General features: G+C 34.9%; 4 protein-coding genes across 5 annotated transcripts; 1 reads left to right on the top strand and 3 right to left on the bottom strand.

The window, feature by feature from the left end:
- Positions 1–17: 17 nt before the first annotated feature.
- On the bottom strand, positions 18–799 carry LOC135796923 (adenylate kinase isoenzyme 6-like). The gene is made up of 3 exons (XM_065309040.1): positions 498–799; positions 288–433; positions 18–223 (listed from the first exon to the last, which is right to left on the bottom strand). The coding sequence occupies exons 1-3, from the start codon at positions 690–692 to the stop codon at positions 28–30; spliced, it is 537 nt and encodes a 178-aa protein (XP_065165112.1). The 5' UTR covers positions 693–799; the 3' UTR covers positions 18–27.
- A 38-nt stretch (positions 800–837) lies between these two features.
- LOC135796920 (oxysterol-binding protein-related protein 2-like) lies at positions 838–5,794 on the bottom strand. 2 transcript variants are annotated; one of them, XM_065309035.1, is made up of 7 exons: positions 5,659–5,794; positions 4,549–4,679; positions 4,145–4,362; positions 3,535–3,793; positions 2,485–2,902; positions 2,207–2,338; positions 838–2,150 (listed from the first exon to the last, which is right to left on the bottom strand). In XM_065309035.1, exons 2-7 carry the CDS (start codon positions 4,578–4,580, stop codon positions 1,830–1,832), a joined length of 1,380 nt encoding a protein of 459 aa, XP_065165107.1. In that variant the 5' UTR covers positions 4,581–4,679; positions 5,659–5,794; the 3' UTR covers positions 838–1,829. The 2 variants fall into 2 exon arrangements, with proteins under 2 accessions (XP_065165107.1, XP_065165108.1); XM_065309036.1 differs by lacking the exon at positions 4,549–4,679 and having other exon boundaries at positions 5,659–5,773.
- Positions 5,795–6,761: 967 nt separating this feature from the next.
- Positions 6,762–8,530, bottom strand: LOC135796921 (protein eiger-like). The gene is made up of 5 exons (XM_065309037.1): positions 8,263–8,530; positions 7,983–8,184; positions 7,647–7,872; positions 7,248–7,396; positions 6,762–7,183 (listed from the first exon to the last, which is right to left on the bottom strand). Exons 1-5 carry the CDS (start codon positions 8,505–8,507, stop codon positions 6,926–6,928), a joined length of 1,080 nt encoding a protein of 359 aa, XP_065165109.1. The 5' UTR covers positions 8,508–8,530; the 3' UTR covers positions 6,762–6,925.
- Positions 8,531–14,364: 5,834 nt separating this feature from the next.
- LOC135797449 (uncharacterized) lies at positions 14,365–17,840 on the top strand. The gene is made up of 5 exons (XM_065309813.1): positions 14,365–14,619; positions 14,864–15,031; positions 15,100–16,512; positions 16,563–16,672; positions 16,765–17,840. Coding segments are annotated over exons 1-5 (1,887 nt in total). The 5' UTR covers positions 14,365–14,618; the 3' UTR covers positions 16,960–17,840.
- Positions 17,841–17,872: the final 32 nt, after the last annotated feature.

Below are 17,872 nucleotides of genomic sequence, written 5' to 3'. Positions count from 1 at the left end.
AAAAAAAAACTTAAAAATTTATATTAATCATGTTTCTGTATTTGTTTGCAACCAACTTTGCACCCACATATAAATCCTTTGCACATTTGACTCTAATTCAGCAGCATTTGTGCTTTGCAGCTCATGCACAATTTCTTCAGCATAAGAACTTCTAGCTTCCTCTAGGATTGTCTGAAATATCTCACATTGGATATTATCTTCTAATTTTTTACCAGAATATCCCCTTAAATAGAATTATTTAACAATTTTTTTCAATCCAAAACCTTAATTTGAAAATATAGACATACCTTGCTGTTAATCTGTCAAATAATGTGGTGTTATCAACTCTTAGGACAAAAACAATGTCAAACCATCTCTCAGGGAAGAATTCACATGAATGATAGTCAACAATATTGCCTCCAAGACTCATAGATTCTTCTAAACCATCCATTAACTATAAAAATCACATAAATAAACATTAAATCTCAAATAAAAACCTAAATACAATTAAAATTTACTTTATCTTCATCCAAAATAGGACAATTATACTCTTGGTCAAATTCTTCAAGACAATTATTCTCCACAGCAACTTTCGAGACATCAATCCATCTCATACCTGTGATTTCAGCTAATTTAACGCATAACAACGACTTGCCAACACCAGGCGTGCCTGTTACCAAGATATTCGGTTTATTTCTTTTAATATTTTGCATCTTGCTTATCAATTCATTAATTATATCTTACCAAAACAACCAAAAACAAATGCAACTAATGCTAGCATGTATTGCATCCAAAACACATGATATTTAAGAGGTTAGGAACACATCACAATACAGGATGTCCCAAACAAACCCGTAGTTGTTTCTAATCAATTAATTATCTGTTTATTACACATAGAGCATCTGAAGCACAACGATTATGTACATATTCATACAATTTCAACTAAAACTAACTAAACGTGTAATTTTTAATCTGTTAGTGTACAATTTAAGTATTTTAGCTATCTGCAACTAAGCAGCGCTAGTTTTTACATTGTTACATTGTTACTCTTGTTACTGATCCCCATCAATATTGACTGTTAATTATCATAAGCGGCATGAGCCTCAATATAGGTGTAAACGACTGAAAGATAAATTCATTGTCACAAGATTGCATTTCCCGAATGCGTTACATTTTAAAAAATAGCGAATTACTTTCCACTAGTTTCCTAACCTCATTTCATGGCCTAGTAGAGTGAGTTCTAGGTTAAATCAGACAGCTTTACGTAGGATTTATCAGTATAGTACATAGTTCTCGTTAAATTTCTTTGATTTTTACTTAGATTTACTTATAACATGCTTCTGCAATAGATTCAATAGATTAATCTGTGTCTAAATATCTAATAACTTATGTTAGATGATTTCTATGCTTTTTGTTGTACATTTCTTGTACTTGTACTTGTTATAATTCACAGCACAAAATTATACGAGCAAAGTTTAACTTTTTTAACTTTTCTGGTTGTAAAACAATGGAGGGAGGGAATGATATTCATCTTATAACCTCAAAATACTGCTTTTTCTAGTTTGTGTTGCATACATGTGCGTGTCTTGGCACACATTCATAGGTTATGTTTTTTCCTAACCCCTAGAGGCCTACACACATATTCCTCACGCATTCTATGATTATTGCTCTAAGATTCGATTCAAGCTTATCAACTTATCATCTGCGTGTCGTGTCTTCTCAGTGGTGATTTGATTGATAAATAATTGTACAATATACTGTACAATATACTGTTGTAGTTATTTATTTGTATTGGGTGTGTGGTTGTGTGTATATTGACAAAAAGTATGCGCGATAGTCGTGCGCCCGCGTTAGAAAATGTCCTCTTCGTCCTGATATTGCCTGTCCCAATAACCTCCGGTGTAGATCCAGTCGTCCTGCTTGGTTGCCGGATTGACAGCTTGTTGGAACCAACGCGATGCATAATCAGTGTTCTTCTTGCTCTTGCGGCATTTGCTAGCGTCGCGTTGTTTTTCTTCCAGGCGCGTTTTTTCAATCGCAGCGCCATCTATGTCGCCTTGTTCTAGTTTACGGATATCCGGTCGGAAGCGAGAGTCTGTCTTGCAGAGGTAATCAGTCATTCCTGGCTCCAGCTCGTTTAGAGACATTGCAAAGTCCGTGAATTGATAATACTAATTGAAAGTTATATTAGGTTATGTTTTTAGTGTTATATTAGTGATTTACTTACATCAGCACTTTGTATTGGCCTTGGATTAACTCTCCAGATCTCAATTGAGTTGGGCACGTCAAAAGAATATGTTGAGTTGCTTTTGGGGATGTCACCATCACCTATATCTGGTGGGTTTGCTTCGTCAATACTCTAAAAACAGAAATTAACAGAATCAAAAAGGAAAATTGCGATTTACGCCCTCTGCCGGTCTACGTTCATACTACACTCATGCTCAATTGGTTGCCTACAATACATCTCAAACCCTACAAATTTTAATACTAAATTTAATAATTTACCTCTTGTTGTACGGAGTTGGATTTAAACGGTCCTACTTTAAGACTGTTGAACCTCTGCATAACCCTGCGTGGTGCATGCGAGGGTGAATCATTAGGACTCTTGCTTCGTGCTCCCTCACAACCCTTTCTATCTTTCGCGGTGTATTCTTCGTAGGAAGCGTAGTCGACGCATTTGATGAAATCCGTCCATTTGCCGTAGAGGAAGTGTAATTTGCGTTTGTTACGATCGCTGATAAAGCCTTCAACATGATGCAGGTCCTTGGAGTTGTTACCGGCCGGCTTGAAAGTGAGGTTAGCGCGGTGTCCGGTAGAGTGATTTATGATCTCCATGTTGCCATATTGTTCCATCCAGAGTTTACCGACGATGATGTTATGTACACAGCAGAGGACATTCGTCCACGTGTAGGATTCATTCAATCTGAAGCATTAATGTAAGTTATGTAGGTAATGTAGGTGCCTGTAATGGCTTTTTATGTTTTTTTATTTATTACTCCGAAACTAATGCAGTTGGAGTGGTGGTTCTTTCACTAATGTATTTATTATTAAATTCTGCACATAATTCAATCAAGAATTTATTAAATTTGTTGTTTAATAGCCGTTAATTGAGTAATTAAAGTGGTTTAGGTCAAAATTAATTGTATTAACCTATTTTCCTGCATAACTATTGAATTATTATTGTTTTTATTACATTTAAAGTTTATTTACACTCAGAATTTAAACCACAATAGATTCCCGTTTGAATTTTCCTTCTATCTCATCAAATTTCCACGTAATTAACAAAAAACCCAGCGATAATTTCCTTCACACAGAATTCCAACCTTTATCTTGTATATACACTACCAACTAATCTAATATAGATGAAAGATGAGATGTGAAACATGAAGCTATTTCATGAGCACGTTGTCATGAATAATTCAAGCCGCGTTTCATCTCCGCATCTACCACAACATATATAGTTTAATAACTAAACGATGAAATATCGATTTTCAACGTGTACCAACATACAGATTTCTACATTCACATTAAACACAGAAAAACAGAAAAACTTACTTAGGAAATTCTACGGTGACAGTGCCCTTCGGAGAAATCTCCACACTCTTGCCCCAGAACTTCAGTTTGGGGTGGATTGATCCATGGAAGACCCAATCGGCGCTTTCGGCGTGAAAGGCGGACACTGGCGGATGATGGCTGACCTGCTCGCAGATGATCTTGAATTCCGGGCGTTCTAGTTCATAGGTTTCGCCCAGGAGTGGGTTGAACGGTTTGCCGAGGCGCTCCCAGTTAGCTGCGAGGGCACTGACAGCAAAACCTGAAAAGAATTGAATAATTGTTAGTATTTTTAACCAATTTCAACATTTTTAGCTGTCAGATAACCTAATCTAATCTAGAAAGTAAATTTTTAACTTTCATGCATTATTTTACACCCTGTAGGTTATATTTTGTAATAAAAAGTAGCCTAGGTGTTTCTCCCTACTTAGAACTATCTATATGCCAAATTTTATCAAAATTTGTTGATTGGTTCTTGCATAAAATCATCAAAAACAAACTTAAATATGCATTTCTAACATCAGTTAGAATACATGTGAGTAGCAGCGCCATCTACGTTGAATTTCAACAACTAACCTATTCAACTAAATGTAGACTACTTTATATACATTACCTGCAACATATTGCATGCGTGCAACTGGATCCTCCTGCTGTGCCGCCAATCTCAGCAAATACGCATACTCCATGTACTCAGCCATGCGTTGAAGGAAGCTCAAGGGTTCATTGAAAACAACTGGCATGGTGATCTTGCTCAACTCCTTGCCGATGCAATTCTTCAAAACGGACCAGATGTTGAAGTCGCTGTGGTACATAGGTACGGGCAGAACTTGTCTACAACACCAAACATAACCTCAATTTTCCCCCTCTATCAACAACCTCCCCTATGTTAAAAAACAAAACCAATGATCATGACATGACGAATGAAATGTTGTTAATGATCCTCTATGATGAATTCCATCACACATCAACACAGGTCAAGAGTAAGCAGAGAGTGTGAACAGGGTGAAGATGGCCTACCTGTAGATGTGGTCCTTGTGTTCAGCGGCCATCGCGAGTCGGTTGCGTGCGCACCTTCAAATATCACACCTAATACACACATTCGTCCTTCCGGCGGCGCGGGAGTGGCGGCTTCACACACCGGACATCTTCTGGAATTTACACAAAGACACGACACGTCAACACAACCACCGTGGCGAAGACTCACAGCACAAGACAAGAAGAAAATGGCGGAGAAGCAAAATACATATTATTACTTAATATCACTACAATTTACTTTGAGGTTAGATATTTTGCTGAGTGGTGCAGTGCGAATGTGTGACAATCGAAATGGACGAGGTGCTGCGTGAAGTGAAGCGAAAAAGTGAACAAACTGAACAAACGAACAACGTGTGCATGTGTCAGAATGTTTAGAGTGTTGTATATCATATTAGTTGAAGTTTACTGTAGTGATTAGTGTCAATTTACATGATTTCACTTTATAAACTATATTACAGATACCTACAACTGTAAATTTTGAGGTTAGGTTAGTGACATTAGTAATATAAGTTGTCTACAATCGATATCCACGTAAACTGATAAATGAATCAAGTCTACGATGTGTAATCATGGAATATAAGTAAAAAGCAAGTCGTAAAAACGGATTACCATCGATTTTACACCGCGTCGCGACGCCCTCAACCATTTTGTGGACTTATTGTGTCTGCGTAAATATTAACTAAATAAGCACGACAAGATGGCGTGTCAATATTTGATTTTCGGTTCATAGGCACACAACATGACATAAAACATGCACACCTAACCTTTAAATTTCATTCCTAACCTGATAATGTGTAAAAATGTCAAAATTAATCGATTTTTGACTTTGTTTGTTTTGTGTGTGGGTCTTTTTAGGGTGTGCAACACGTATTGAGTTTTGTTTCATATACAGTGTGTTTATATATTATATTTTACACCGGATGTTTTTTTCTTCTTGGTGTTTAATGGTGGTCACGTACGGATGTATTTCAATTGTAATTGAATGTTGTATTGTTTTGTTTTATTTTGTGGTTATGTGTTTTGATTTGTTTTGTGATTGTGTTTTGGGTGGTGCTAAAATAAGCTGAGAATTCATGCACGGCTTGCACATACCTTTTGTTTTCGATCGCGCGTACCGTGCGTCGATCGATCGGCAACCACCCTCTGGCACAGCTCCCGAACACCTACTGGCCGGTGCCTGCTACTGCCGCCAACGCCGCCCCCGATATGCAAGTATTGCGCCGGCGCACTGATGAAATCGCGTTCACCTACTCCCAGAGTGTCAGAGAGTCACAGTCAGCAGACGAGTGAGTAGAAAGGGTAATATTACAATTATACAATGTGTCCAGTAATCATTATAATAATTTATAAAATATTAATATTTTATAATAAGCTGTTTAATTTATTTAATTTGTGGATTGTTTAGGTATTGTGTTTTTTTTTTCATTGGGTAACACCCTGTATATTTCTTAGTTTGTAGACCCGGACAGTAATTCGATTGTGAAGAAGGCGGGCTGCGCTCTGCTTATTAATTAATCTATTTACCAAGTGTAATTTATTGACGCGCTGTGTTGAGAACATTGTGAAAACACGTTGAATCGGGTTAAATACAAAGATTGGTTCATTTAACAAATTTTCTCCTTCATTAGCAAATTAAAAAAAATTAGTTTTGGTATTTTAATTCATTTTAGTATTAAAAGAACACAAAATATTTTGTTTCCGTTCGAAAACTGAATTATTTTATAAATTAAATTATATCCTCTTATAAATGTGTCTGTAATGTATAAAAAATGTTAATTTTTTTAACATGACAGGTTCGGGACGCGCACTTAAGTGGTTGAAAAGAAGAGCTTTCATCAATACTGCTAGTATTGAAAAGTATGCGTAGTTTATAACATCGCGCGCGAGTACTGTTGCCTGTGTTGGAGCTTTTTCCCCCACCACACTTTTCGGGTAGTGCGCAGCTATAAGAGGACAGCGCGAAACACACGCTGGGCTTAGTCATGCATGAGCCGTTCAGCAAAACAGACGCTGCCTTTCACTTTTCCCCCACATGTGTACGGTATGGATATAGTCGCGTACTGTAAATCAGCGCGCCCTCTGGTGTCATATTGCTTAAATAGCGTTGAATACTACACAAATACTACTACTCTACACTACTCTGTTAAACATTTGACAGTCACATTTTTTTCCTTTTCCTTTTCACCCCAAAACTCTTTAATTTGTAAAATACTGTTACTGTTTATTATATATTACATACAAAACCACTCGTAATATTAATATTAACTCGATAAAAATAAATACAATGTAAACATTATACCATTAACTTAAATTGTTCTTTTTTTTCAGTTACTGTTTGTTTTCTTGTATCAAATTAGTATTATTTAACACGCATATCCGACAGTTTCAAAACCCCAAAGAAACTCTTACCTTTCTCGAACAAAGACAAACGCTCATTGGATAAATCACGCACGTAGACTCGATCGCCAGCAGCAAGCTTCTCCACGCCGGCCGTGTAACACGTGTTGCTTTTACGCACGCGAGTGGTCGAATGCGTCATTGTTGTACACTGGAGAATCATTTCTTGATTGCGATACACGTGGTAACCGTTCAAGTCGTGATCATCCACATAAAATATCTAATATAAAATAACATTAAAAATATTAATAATAGAAAAAAAAGTAGAATTGTTTATTATTTACCTGTGAATAAACAAAATAAAGACCGTCTTCGTTTATGGTAAGCACACCATTTGTAAAATCAAAGACGCCATCTTGGTTTGTGTCTTTCATCCAATCGCTTGAGATCCAATCCACATAAGTTCTATCCAAATGCTTTAAATGACCATTACCTAAATGAATAAATAGATTTTTTGTTTAACTATGGCTTCAGCGCCATCTAGATTAGACTTATTTAACTAAAACTATGATTTATGCTCCTTATATACTTTGAGCCTTTCTTTAACACCCTATAAGTTATAATTTTTAATCATAAAGTATCCAATATTTTTAACAATATTCTTAACCTTGGGTTTGCCAAATTTTATGAAGATCGTTTGAATAATTGCCCCGTGAAAGCGTAACAAACAAACAAATACTGACCGTGATAATTCTGATGCACACCCAAAGCATATTTGGATGTATCCCCGTGAAAATGCGCAGCTGGCATGTGACGTCGCGTGGGTCTCACAATTGTAGGCACTACAGGTGCTACATCTTCCTCAAAGCTCTCCACAACCCGTTGACGTTGTGTTGGTTGTACAGGCATGCGTCGTCGATAATTTCGTCCATTATTACTATAAGTATTCAATTCATCTGATTGTTGGCTCTAAATAAACATAAAATCAAATTAAATATTAATTATAATACAAATAAATTAGGTTATGTTAGGCTATAATAGGTTATGTTAAATTATTTTAGGTTAGGTTAGGTTATAACCTGATAACTCCGTGTTTCCAATGATTTAACCCTCGGTCTTGCTTTTACTTGTTGTTCTTCAGTGACATCAGACACATCAGGCGTTACGATAACTCTAGATGATCTTGTTATGATAGGTTTTGAGGTTATGGACACTTGATTATTATCCAATTCTGCATACAGCTTCAATTCGGGTTTTTGATTTGTTGAAGGCCACGCAGGACTAAACAACACACAAATTTACAATTAATAAAATTAATACAACCTAAAATAAACAAAAATACAAATTAATATTATTTACTTATGATATCCAGCTTGTATAACAGGTACAGACGCCAGTGGAAGTGGCGCTGCAGTCGTGTGACTTCTCCGCGTTGTTTTAACTCGTCTCCTGCTGCCACTGTCATTGAGTTGCCTAGCGTCAGCATACGACTGTGTATAGATCGGAACGCCATCTGTAGTCTCCGCAATAATTTCACGCTTTTTACGCTCGGAATGTTTTGGCATCGGGTCCAAACCGGCATCATCATAGGTATAATCATCCATAGACGGAAAATTATCCCAATCCCAATCGTGCATATTCGGGTGAACTTCAATATCCTACAAAACTAAAATAAAAAATAAATTTAAAGGTTATGACGCGAGTATCCCCTACTAATATTATAAATGCAGAAGTCTTGATGTTTTGTTACACTTTCACGCAAAACTACTTAACCGATCATCATGAAAATTTGAACACATATTCTTAGTGGTTCCCGAATGGTTATAAAGCTACTTTTTATTTAATAAAAAATTTTAAAATAAAATAAAAGAAATAGTTTAGCCAATAATAGCTCTGCATCTAGCTGTTTGACTGCTTTAACGCCATCTAGCATTCCAGCAATGGAAACTCAGAGCCACCAGTACTATATAGTACCATCACACTGTATTATTACCGACCTTCACGTCAACATCAAATCAATTGACTGCAAATATAATACATAATTCAATAGTCTAATCTCAATGCGGTCAACAAGACGACAAAGCATTCATTTGTTTTGATTACGCTCAATCTTACAGTCCAACACAACGTCATAGGCTTACCTCCGGACAATTGTAATGGCGGACGGAACACATATGCCGCTGCCATCGCTCCAACTCACGCACGCGCACATGCGTCGCATTCAGATGCCAATGCAACACTTGCACCTGATAGTAATTATACAAAAACCCCGCTGAACAACACAACATCCAGAATAATAACGTGCCATTGATCACCAACTGGTAACTAAAATGGCGCTTGGTTTTCTCGGACAATTTCTTAGCGATTCCCAGTTCTAACTCTTGGTATTCCATTGTGTATATGTTTCACTTGGTTTTATTTTGTAAACACTTTGTCACATGTTTTTCAGCACGCGGTTTGCGCACGACTGAAGCGACTTGAGATAATCCCTCGATATTTAACTCTGCGTGTGCTGCACATGCGTCGAGGCGTAGTGTAATCGCGACTGAAAACTTTCGTGCGCCGATGAATAATTTCCTCAACACTCTTTCTACAGGGTGTTCATAAAAAAATAACCAAAAATTAAAAAAATTTAAAACTTCACCGCTAGATGTCGTTTTGATGTTTTTTTTTATTTTACAGAAAACTGTAATTTTTAATTTTTTTGAAGTTTTTTTAATTACAGAAAACTGTAATTTTTTAAATTTTTTTTGTTTTATGTTGACACTTTGTAGATAATAACTTTGTGAGTGTTATCTGCTTATCTATTAGTCCGACGACGTTGGTGCGACAATGAACGAGTTTATTTGCGGCGATTAGACGTCCGTTTTGGGCTTTATCACTCGCCACTAACAACACAACAAACAGATTATCTCTCCACGTTGTGTTTGTTGCTCGTCGTTACAAATGTAATGCCATCGGCGATTACGATATACATCTGCATTGAAGATCAAATATTGTTAACATAACCTATTCATAACCCAACCGGTTCAATTGGACTAATTCGTTAATAACTAGTCGGAAGACAAGTAATTAATTCGAGGAAGTTGTGAATCATTAATTGAGGCGTAATTAGACGCATGCTGAAAGTTTCATGCAAGTTTAATTGGATTCAGTTGAATGTTTCAGCTTGGATTCATTTGATTAATGTGATGAATTTGAATGTTTTAATGTTTGAGCACAGATGGCGCTGTTTGTGAAGTTTTGTGTGTCACGTGTGTTATGATTAATTTAAATGGTAAACGATGGCGTCATTTGATAGTTGATAGTTGGTAGTTTGACATTGGCCTTTTATACTGAACGCTTAATGAATGTACTTTTAGTGTAATATAAATAGTTGAAATGCACATGTGTTTTTGTGATAACGCTTTGGGACGCAGTTTGTTCAAGGTCAAACAAGCACAACTATAACTTGATTAAACAGACAGTGGTTGTAATAATGTTATAATAATGTATTAAAGTGTATTTATCTGTTGCAGAATTTCGGTTGCGCATTTTGTTATTTATTAATCATTGACATATTTATTGACCAGTGTGCAATGTGTTATTTCAATTTTCGTCTAGGAATTGATCTTGACATAGTAATATGAGTAGTAAAGTAAAAATAGATTAAATATGGTCAAGGGTATGATTGTGGTTTGCTATTGTTTCACTAGATGGCGCAAATACTCGTAATCATATTGATTGATTAGTAGGTGAATAAATAGGTTAAGTTTGGTTTATAAGATAACTGTTATTGATTTAATTTATGATTTTATTTGTAAAATGTATGATTTTTGCGTTTTTGTTCAAGTTTGATTAAATATTGTATTACATTCGAGAGTAATCCATTTTTCATATTATTATATAATTGAAAATCTTGTTATTCTGTTGACGTTGTGTTGTTGTGTAAGAAATAAGAAATTCAATTTCGTTTTTAATTTATTTCATGATTCAATAGTTATTCTGCAAAAAATAAGCTCATCCACTCTTAAGTAATAATTCTGACTTTTCTATAAAATATTTAATAATATATTAAGTATCAAGTAGCTAAATAAGGACTTTACTCACAAGATTGATTAAGTTTAATTAATCGAGTATTTAACAACGTTTAGCCACGTGTTGCTTACGCTATGTTTTCTACTTCCACTGTAATTCCACGTTGAGTTTTTATATTTAAACTTTTTATCTTTAAATCATTATAATTTGCTCGTACACTACTACAAAATGTAAGGTTATAAATACCATACTGCGCGCTGGTTCACGTGACGCGTCGGGCCATATCCCGCCGCTCCGACACGAGCAACACCAACGCATGCTTTGACGTGTTTTACTGACGTCGCATGGCATTTCATACGGTCTTGTACTGCTCCGTAGGCAAATACGCAGGCGCAAGCTCCGTCCCGTAAATAATACCTGTAGATAATGGATATTACTCACGGTTTGGCCGTCCGAATAAAAAGTACCACTTTTTGTGTATAAAAACCGTGGAAAAACAGTCGTGTTAAAGGTGAAAATAATAAAAAAATTTAATGTATTTAAACAAATATTAACAACATTTCTCCATTCATATTGACGCACATACAAAAATTGATAACAAAATACTTCAAAACCAATAAAAAAACCCACAATTAATGTTAACCAATAAAAAACATTCAATAAAACAATTAATATTCCGCCATTCGTTACTAACCTCACTTTAAGCAACTATCCAGAACTATTCTCAGCAGACAGTATGTTTCCTCTGCTCACGCATCAAAAACATGCTTTATTACTACTTATTTAACGCATAATGTAATTATTTGTTAATTTTGTGTTTGTTGCTCGTCGTTACAAATGTAATGCCATCGACGATTACGATATACATCTGCATTGAAGATCAAATATTGTTAACATAACCTATTCATAACCTAACCGGTTCAATTGGACTAATTCGTTAATAACTAGTCGGAAAGCAAGTAATTAATTCGAGGAAGTTGTGAATCATTAATTTAGGCGTAATTAGACGCATGCTGAAAGTTTCATGCAAGTTTAATTGGATTCAGTTGAATGTTTCAGCTTGGATTCATCTTTTAATATGATGAATTTGAATGTTTTAATGTTTGTGCACAGATGGCGCTGTTGGTGAAGTTTTGTGTGTCACGTGTGTTATGATTCATTTAAATGGTAAACGATGGCGTCATTTGGTTGGTAGTTGATAGTTGATAGTTGGTAGTTTGACATTGGCCTTTTATACTGAACGCTTAATGAATGTACTTTTAGTGTAATATAAATAGTTGAAATGCACATGTGTTTTTGTGATAACGCTTTGGGACGCAGTTTGTTCAAGGTCAAACAAGCACAACTATAACTTGATTAAACAGACAATTGTTGTAATAATGTTATAATAATGTATTAATGTGTATCTATTTGCAGAATTTTGGTTGCGCATTTTGTTATTTATTAATCATTGACATATTTATGGACCAGTGTGCAATGTGTTATTTTCATTTTCGTCTAGGAATTGATCTTGACATAGTAATACGAGTAGTAAAGTAAAAATAGTTTAAATATGGTCAAGGGCATGATTGTGGTTTGTTATAGTTTTACTAGATGGCGCAAATATTGGTAATCATATTGATAGATTAGTAGGTGAATAAATAGGTTAGGTTTGGTTTAAACATTACTGTTATTGATTTAATTTATTTTTTTATTGATAAAATGCATGTTTTTTGCGTTTTTGTTAAAGTTTGATTGAATATTGTATTACATTCGAGCGAAATCCATTTTTCATAATATATTATTATATAATTGAAAATCTTATTATTCTGTTGACGTTGTGTTATTGTATAAGAAATTCAATCTCGTTTTTAATTTATTTCATGATTCAATAGTTATTCTGCAAAAAAATAAGTTCATCCACTCTTAAATATTAATCCTGATTTTTTAATAAAACTTTTAATAGTATATTAAATATCAAGTGGCTAAACGTGGACTTTACTCACGAGATTGATTAATTTAAGCAATTGGGTGTTTAACAACGTTTAGCCACATGATGCTTACACTATATTTTCTACTTCCACTCTAGTTTCACGTTGCGGTTTTTGTATTTCAACTTTTTTTATTTTAAATCATCGAAATTTGCTCGCGCACTACTACAAAATGTAAGGTGTTTGACTGACGTCGCATGACATTTCATACGGTCTTGTGCTGCTCCGTAGGCAAATGCGCAGGCGCTAGCTCCGACCCGTAGATAATGTCCGTAGATAATGAATAGTATTCACGACTTGGCCGTCCGTATATAAGGTACCACTTTTTGTGTCTAAAAACCGTAAAAAAACTGACGCGTTAAAAGTGGAAGTAGAAAAAAACATTTAAAGTATTTCAACAAATATTAACAACATTTTTCCATTCATATTGACGCACAAACAAAAATTGATAACAAAATACTTCAAAACCAATAAAAAACCCACAATTAATGTTAACAAATAAAAAACATTCAATAAAACAATTGATATTCCGCCATTCGTTTCTAACCTCACTTTAAGCAACTATCCAGAACTATTCTCAGCAGACAGTATGTTTCCTCTGCTCACGCATCAAAAACATGCTTTATTACTACTTATTTAATGCATAATGTAACTATTTGTTAATTTTACAACATAAAAACAAATATTACACTTGCTTTAAATATATTTCTACTTAATTTCACTACAAGGCTGCATTCCACGTCCATTACTCATTTATATCACACTCTAAAACAATTTTTAAAACAAATAAATCGTCATCATCTCGATTAAGAAAATTAATTAAATAATTATTATTCCAGAACAAGTTTATTACAAACTAGCTTTAACCCGCGGCTTCGCTCGCGTTGAAACCATCAAATAAATATTAGAAATCATCATACATAGTTGAAACGAATTGATAATTTTTTTTATTAAATAAAAAGTAGCCTATAACCATTCGGAGACCACTAAGAATATGTGTACAAATTTTCATGATGATCAGTTAAGTAGTTTTTGCGTGAAAGTGTAACAAACATCAGGGTTTTCGCATTTATAATATTAGTAGGGATTACAAATATATTAAACTTAATTAAACTTAATTTAACTTTATATTAATGAAAACTGCATATAAAGTTTTTCTTTCCTTCTAGAAACTCCTCAGAAATGAAAATAAAAAGAAAATTGTTAGGTAACCATGATTACAAAAAACTCAGCTTATCTATGGCTGCATTCACTTCACATAGAAAACGAAAAAAAAATAAAAAATAAAAAAACATGGCAGAAGTCTTTGAGTTACCAGCCTGCCTGCGGCGGGAAATTATTGGAGTGTGATTCTGATTGTGATTGTGGCGGTGGCGAGCAACAAGCAACAGGATTTGCCCGCGCGGAGAAAATCGATTTTCGCCGAGCGTCGCGGCGCCGGCGCCCACGACGCGCATATAAACCACCTCGGCGGATGAACCTATATCGACAGACAGTCAGTCCTCGCAATTCTTGTCCTGCGGTGCTGAGCGTAGGCGTAATTCGTGCTGAAATTCAACACTGTATTTGTTTTGGCAGCAGTCGTAAACGTGATACTGTACATCAAGCCACAGGACGAGATTATCAAAGATTAGTAAGAGGTGAAGAGGTGAAGAAGTGCAGAGGTTGAAGGGGGAAATTCAGGATTAAAGTATTATTATACTGAATTTATAGTTGAATGGATTAAAAAGTAAGTAAAGTTAATTTTTTTCTTAAAAATAATCAAAAATTATGCGTAAAACGCTTAAAAATAAAAAATAAAATAAAAATTTATTGGTAAACTATGTGGGGATTACTAATGAAGGTCCTGAAGGAATGTGGATGACATTCCATGACATTCTATGACATTCCATCGACGAGTAATGAAATTCTTTGGGGATTTCCATTGTCAATTGACGATTTGTGAAATAAAACTTTTTTCTTTTTTTTTGCAGTGAATATCATGTTGCAATATCAATTATTCACGTTGCTCTTGTTGCTCATCGCGTCAAACGCTGAGGATTCTCTCCAGGGAGCCCTCAAAGCTGTCCACCGTCGACAACGCGACCTCTCCGGTTATTCCCGATACGATAATTATGGAAATGATGACTTTTCTGATTTGGGTAAGTTATATTTACCAATATATATCCTCCGACTATAGGCAACCCATTATTCATATTAATACTCGTAGCTAAATATGAAAATCGTAAGTCTGAGTTAGAGAAAGCTCTCTTTGAATATCTCGAAAACGCGCAGGATTACGACCCTGATGAATCACCACCCTCATCGCCCTTCCGTGAACGTGCTGAAAAATCTCACAATATGCGTAATATACAACATAACCCTCAACGTAACTATCGACGCGGCTCTAATGACGATGATTATATCGAATTCTTGAATGAAATGAAATATCCGAGTCAAGATAACCTTGAAGAGTTATACTCTCCACCGTATAAACGTTATAATTATTACAACTACAATAGTTTGGGTTACAACGGTGTGGGCATGCGCAAACGGCGGCCATTTTCTCATGCATCATACTATGAAGACGACCTAACCCCGAATTATTCAGGCGGTGCTTATGGGATTTATAAATCAAGAGAACGTCGCGTGCCGTTTTATCCTGTCACAAAACGATTTCCTGTCTCAAAGCGGAGCATGAAAGAGGTTAAAGAGGTTAATCAACGTAAAGTTAAACGTACGGATCCACAAGTCGAAAAAGAATTATCCCAACTATTTGACAACACAAATAATAATAATGAAAAAGAAAATAAAGATAAAACACCGAAAAAAGTGAGTGTTACAACTAAGAAACCTACATTTGGTAAAGTAGTGACAACAGCGCCACCTACCAAACAAGAACCTACAACTATTGACACACAAGCACAAGAACAACCGCTGCAAATGAGTAAAAAATCTGTAAAGTGGTCGGATTACTTCGGCATTGATCGACGCAAGAAATCAAGCAATCTAGACAACGAATGGTTGATAAATCGTTATCACAAAGCCGTGGAACTATCAAAATCAAAGAAAAGCGAAGAATATCCATTGAAAAACTTTCATAAACATGAATATTCATCATCAACACAACCTACAAATTTAAACGCAAAATCAACTACAGGAATCTACAAAAATGATAAAAATAAAAACCTTGACAGTATGGAAGTACTCGATGAAAAACTCAAATCAATCGAGGAAAGTATCATAGATGATACATTGAAATACACGGGCGCTTCCGGAGCACAGGATGATATTGACGGTGAGGAAATGAAAGATGTTAAGGATAGTATTATAGCACGTTTGGCAACAGCGTACAATGTTGAAAAGATGAGGAAAGCTTTGAAGGAATATCGACAGTCGTTAGCACTACGACATGAACATGATGAAGAGTATCCTGATAATGAAGCGGAGGATTCCAACGAAGATGTTGATAAAGAAAAGAAGAAGAGAGTGGCTGTTGCAAGGAAACAAGCTGTTGATGAAGATCATCATGCTGATAACGATGAAGATAACAATATAAAATGCACGGAAAGTGATGAAAATTGCGCTGAGCAAAATTATAAAGTACCAAAAGAGTTTATGGAGCAATCTACGTTTGAAAAAGGTTAGATTTGAGGTTAAGTTTAATTTAATGTTAAATTTGTTGATTTTTAGGTGGTTGTGAGCGTATTGAACGCGCATGTCGTGAAGTTTCGTTGATTCTCGGCCCGTATGGGACTATATTCGAGACAGCGTGTAATATGCATCAGATGTGTATGTTGTGTGTAAGTAACCATTTTGTTTTTTTGGGATTTTGGATGTTTTTGTATGTATAATGTGTTTTATTGATTATATTGATTGTGGTTATTATTTACAGAGTGATAACAGTTGGTTTTCGCCGACACGTCAGTGTAATATTCTGTTTTTGTCCAAAGCGGATCAAATGTGCGATGGTGATGTGGGCTGTCAAAGGGGGGCGCGCGAGTCGATCAAGTATCTACAACATGTCGATCGTAACATGCGTGATGGTTTGAGTGTTGCCTGCAACTTGGAATGCCCCGACCGGCGATAAATCATAAGCTAATATTGTAATATTCATTCAAAATGGCCGCTATACACAGGAAATAACACTGAAAATGGATACAGAGTAATATATATTGCAGTATTTATATATTAATTTATTTAAATTAGTTTTATTGGTTGAAAAAATATTTTTGGATGTTTTTTGTGGTTATGTTTGATGTTTTGAGGTTATTTTGGGTTAAAATGATTGTTTTGAGTTTTTCTATGCTTGGAAACAACTATCGAGTATAACATTGATGTTGGCTGATGATAACACGATTAAATTTTAGATGTGTACTGATAACAAGCAAATTTAACACTGATAATACAAAAATATTAACTAAATATAACCGGTAAACATTTATTATCACTACAACTGCATCATATGAGTCTTGTCATAAAAACATAGCATACAACTATAAAAAAGACAAAATGAATAAATAAATATATTTATTGTTGTTATATGTGTATTAAACAAAGAAGATGAATCTTTAAATCTTTATGTAGCTGAGAATGAAGAGAAATACTTTTGGAATGTGTATTTATTGACTGGGCGGTATTTTGTTATGGTATATACTCGTGCATATTAACATAACCAAAACATAACCTATTTTGTTTGCTTTTGCTGGAAATATTTACGGAAGTAATGACTGCTGACAATAAACAACGTGAAACAACACAAAAATACGAAAAATTCCTATGATGTTTTGATTTTATGATGATGATGATGTGAAAAATATGAGGAATATGATGAATTTGATTGCTTTTACGATTTAAGATGTCAACATTAAGATTATAAAGCATGATAACAAAATAAATGTCATAAATTACTGTAATATTACTGATTCATGTAGTGAGAATAAAAAATATATTAAGTTATAAAGGAAGAAATCATTGGAATCCAATTTAATATCCGTTATAAC

The sequence above is a fragment of the Atheta coriaria genome, unplaced genomic scaffold (assembly GCF_025399875.1).
Source record: "Atheta coriaria isolate IRGN ID8LTWV9N9 unplaced genomic scaffold, Caltech_Dcor_3.1 hic_scaffold_8_pilon, whole genome shotgun sequence".
NCBI classification, from domain to species: Eukaryota; Metazoa; Arthropoda; class Insecta; order Coleoptera; family Staphylinidae; genus Dalotia; species Dalotia coriaria.
The sequence above is the reverse complement of the archived record's forward strand: the minus strand, read 5'-3'. Positions and strand labels throughout refer to the sequence as shown.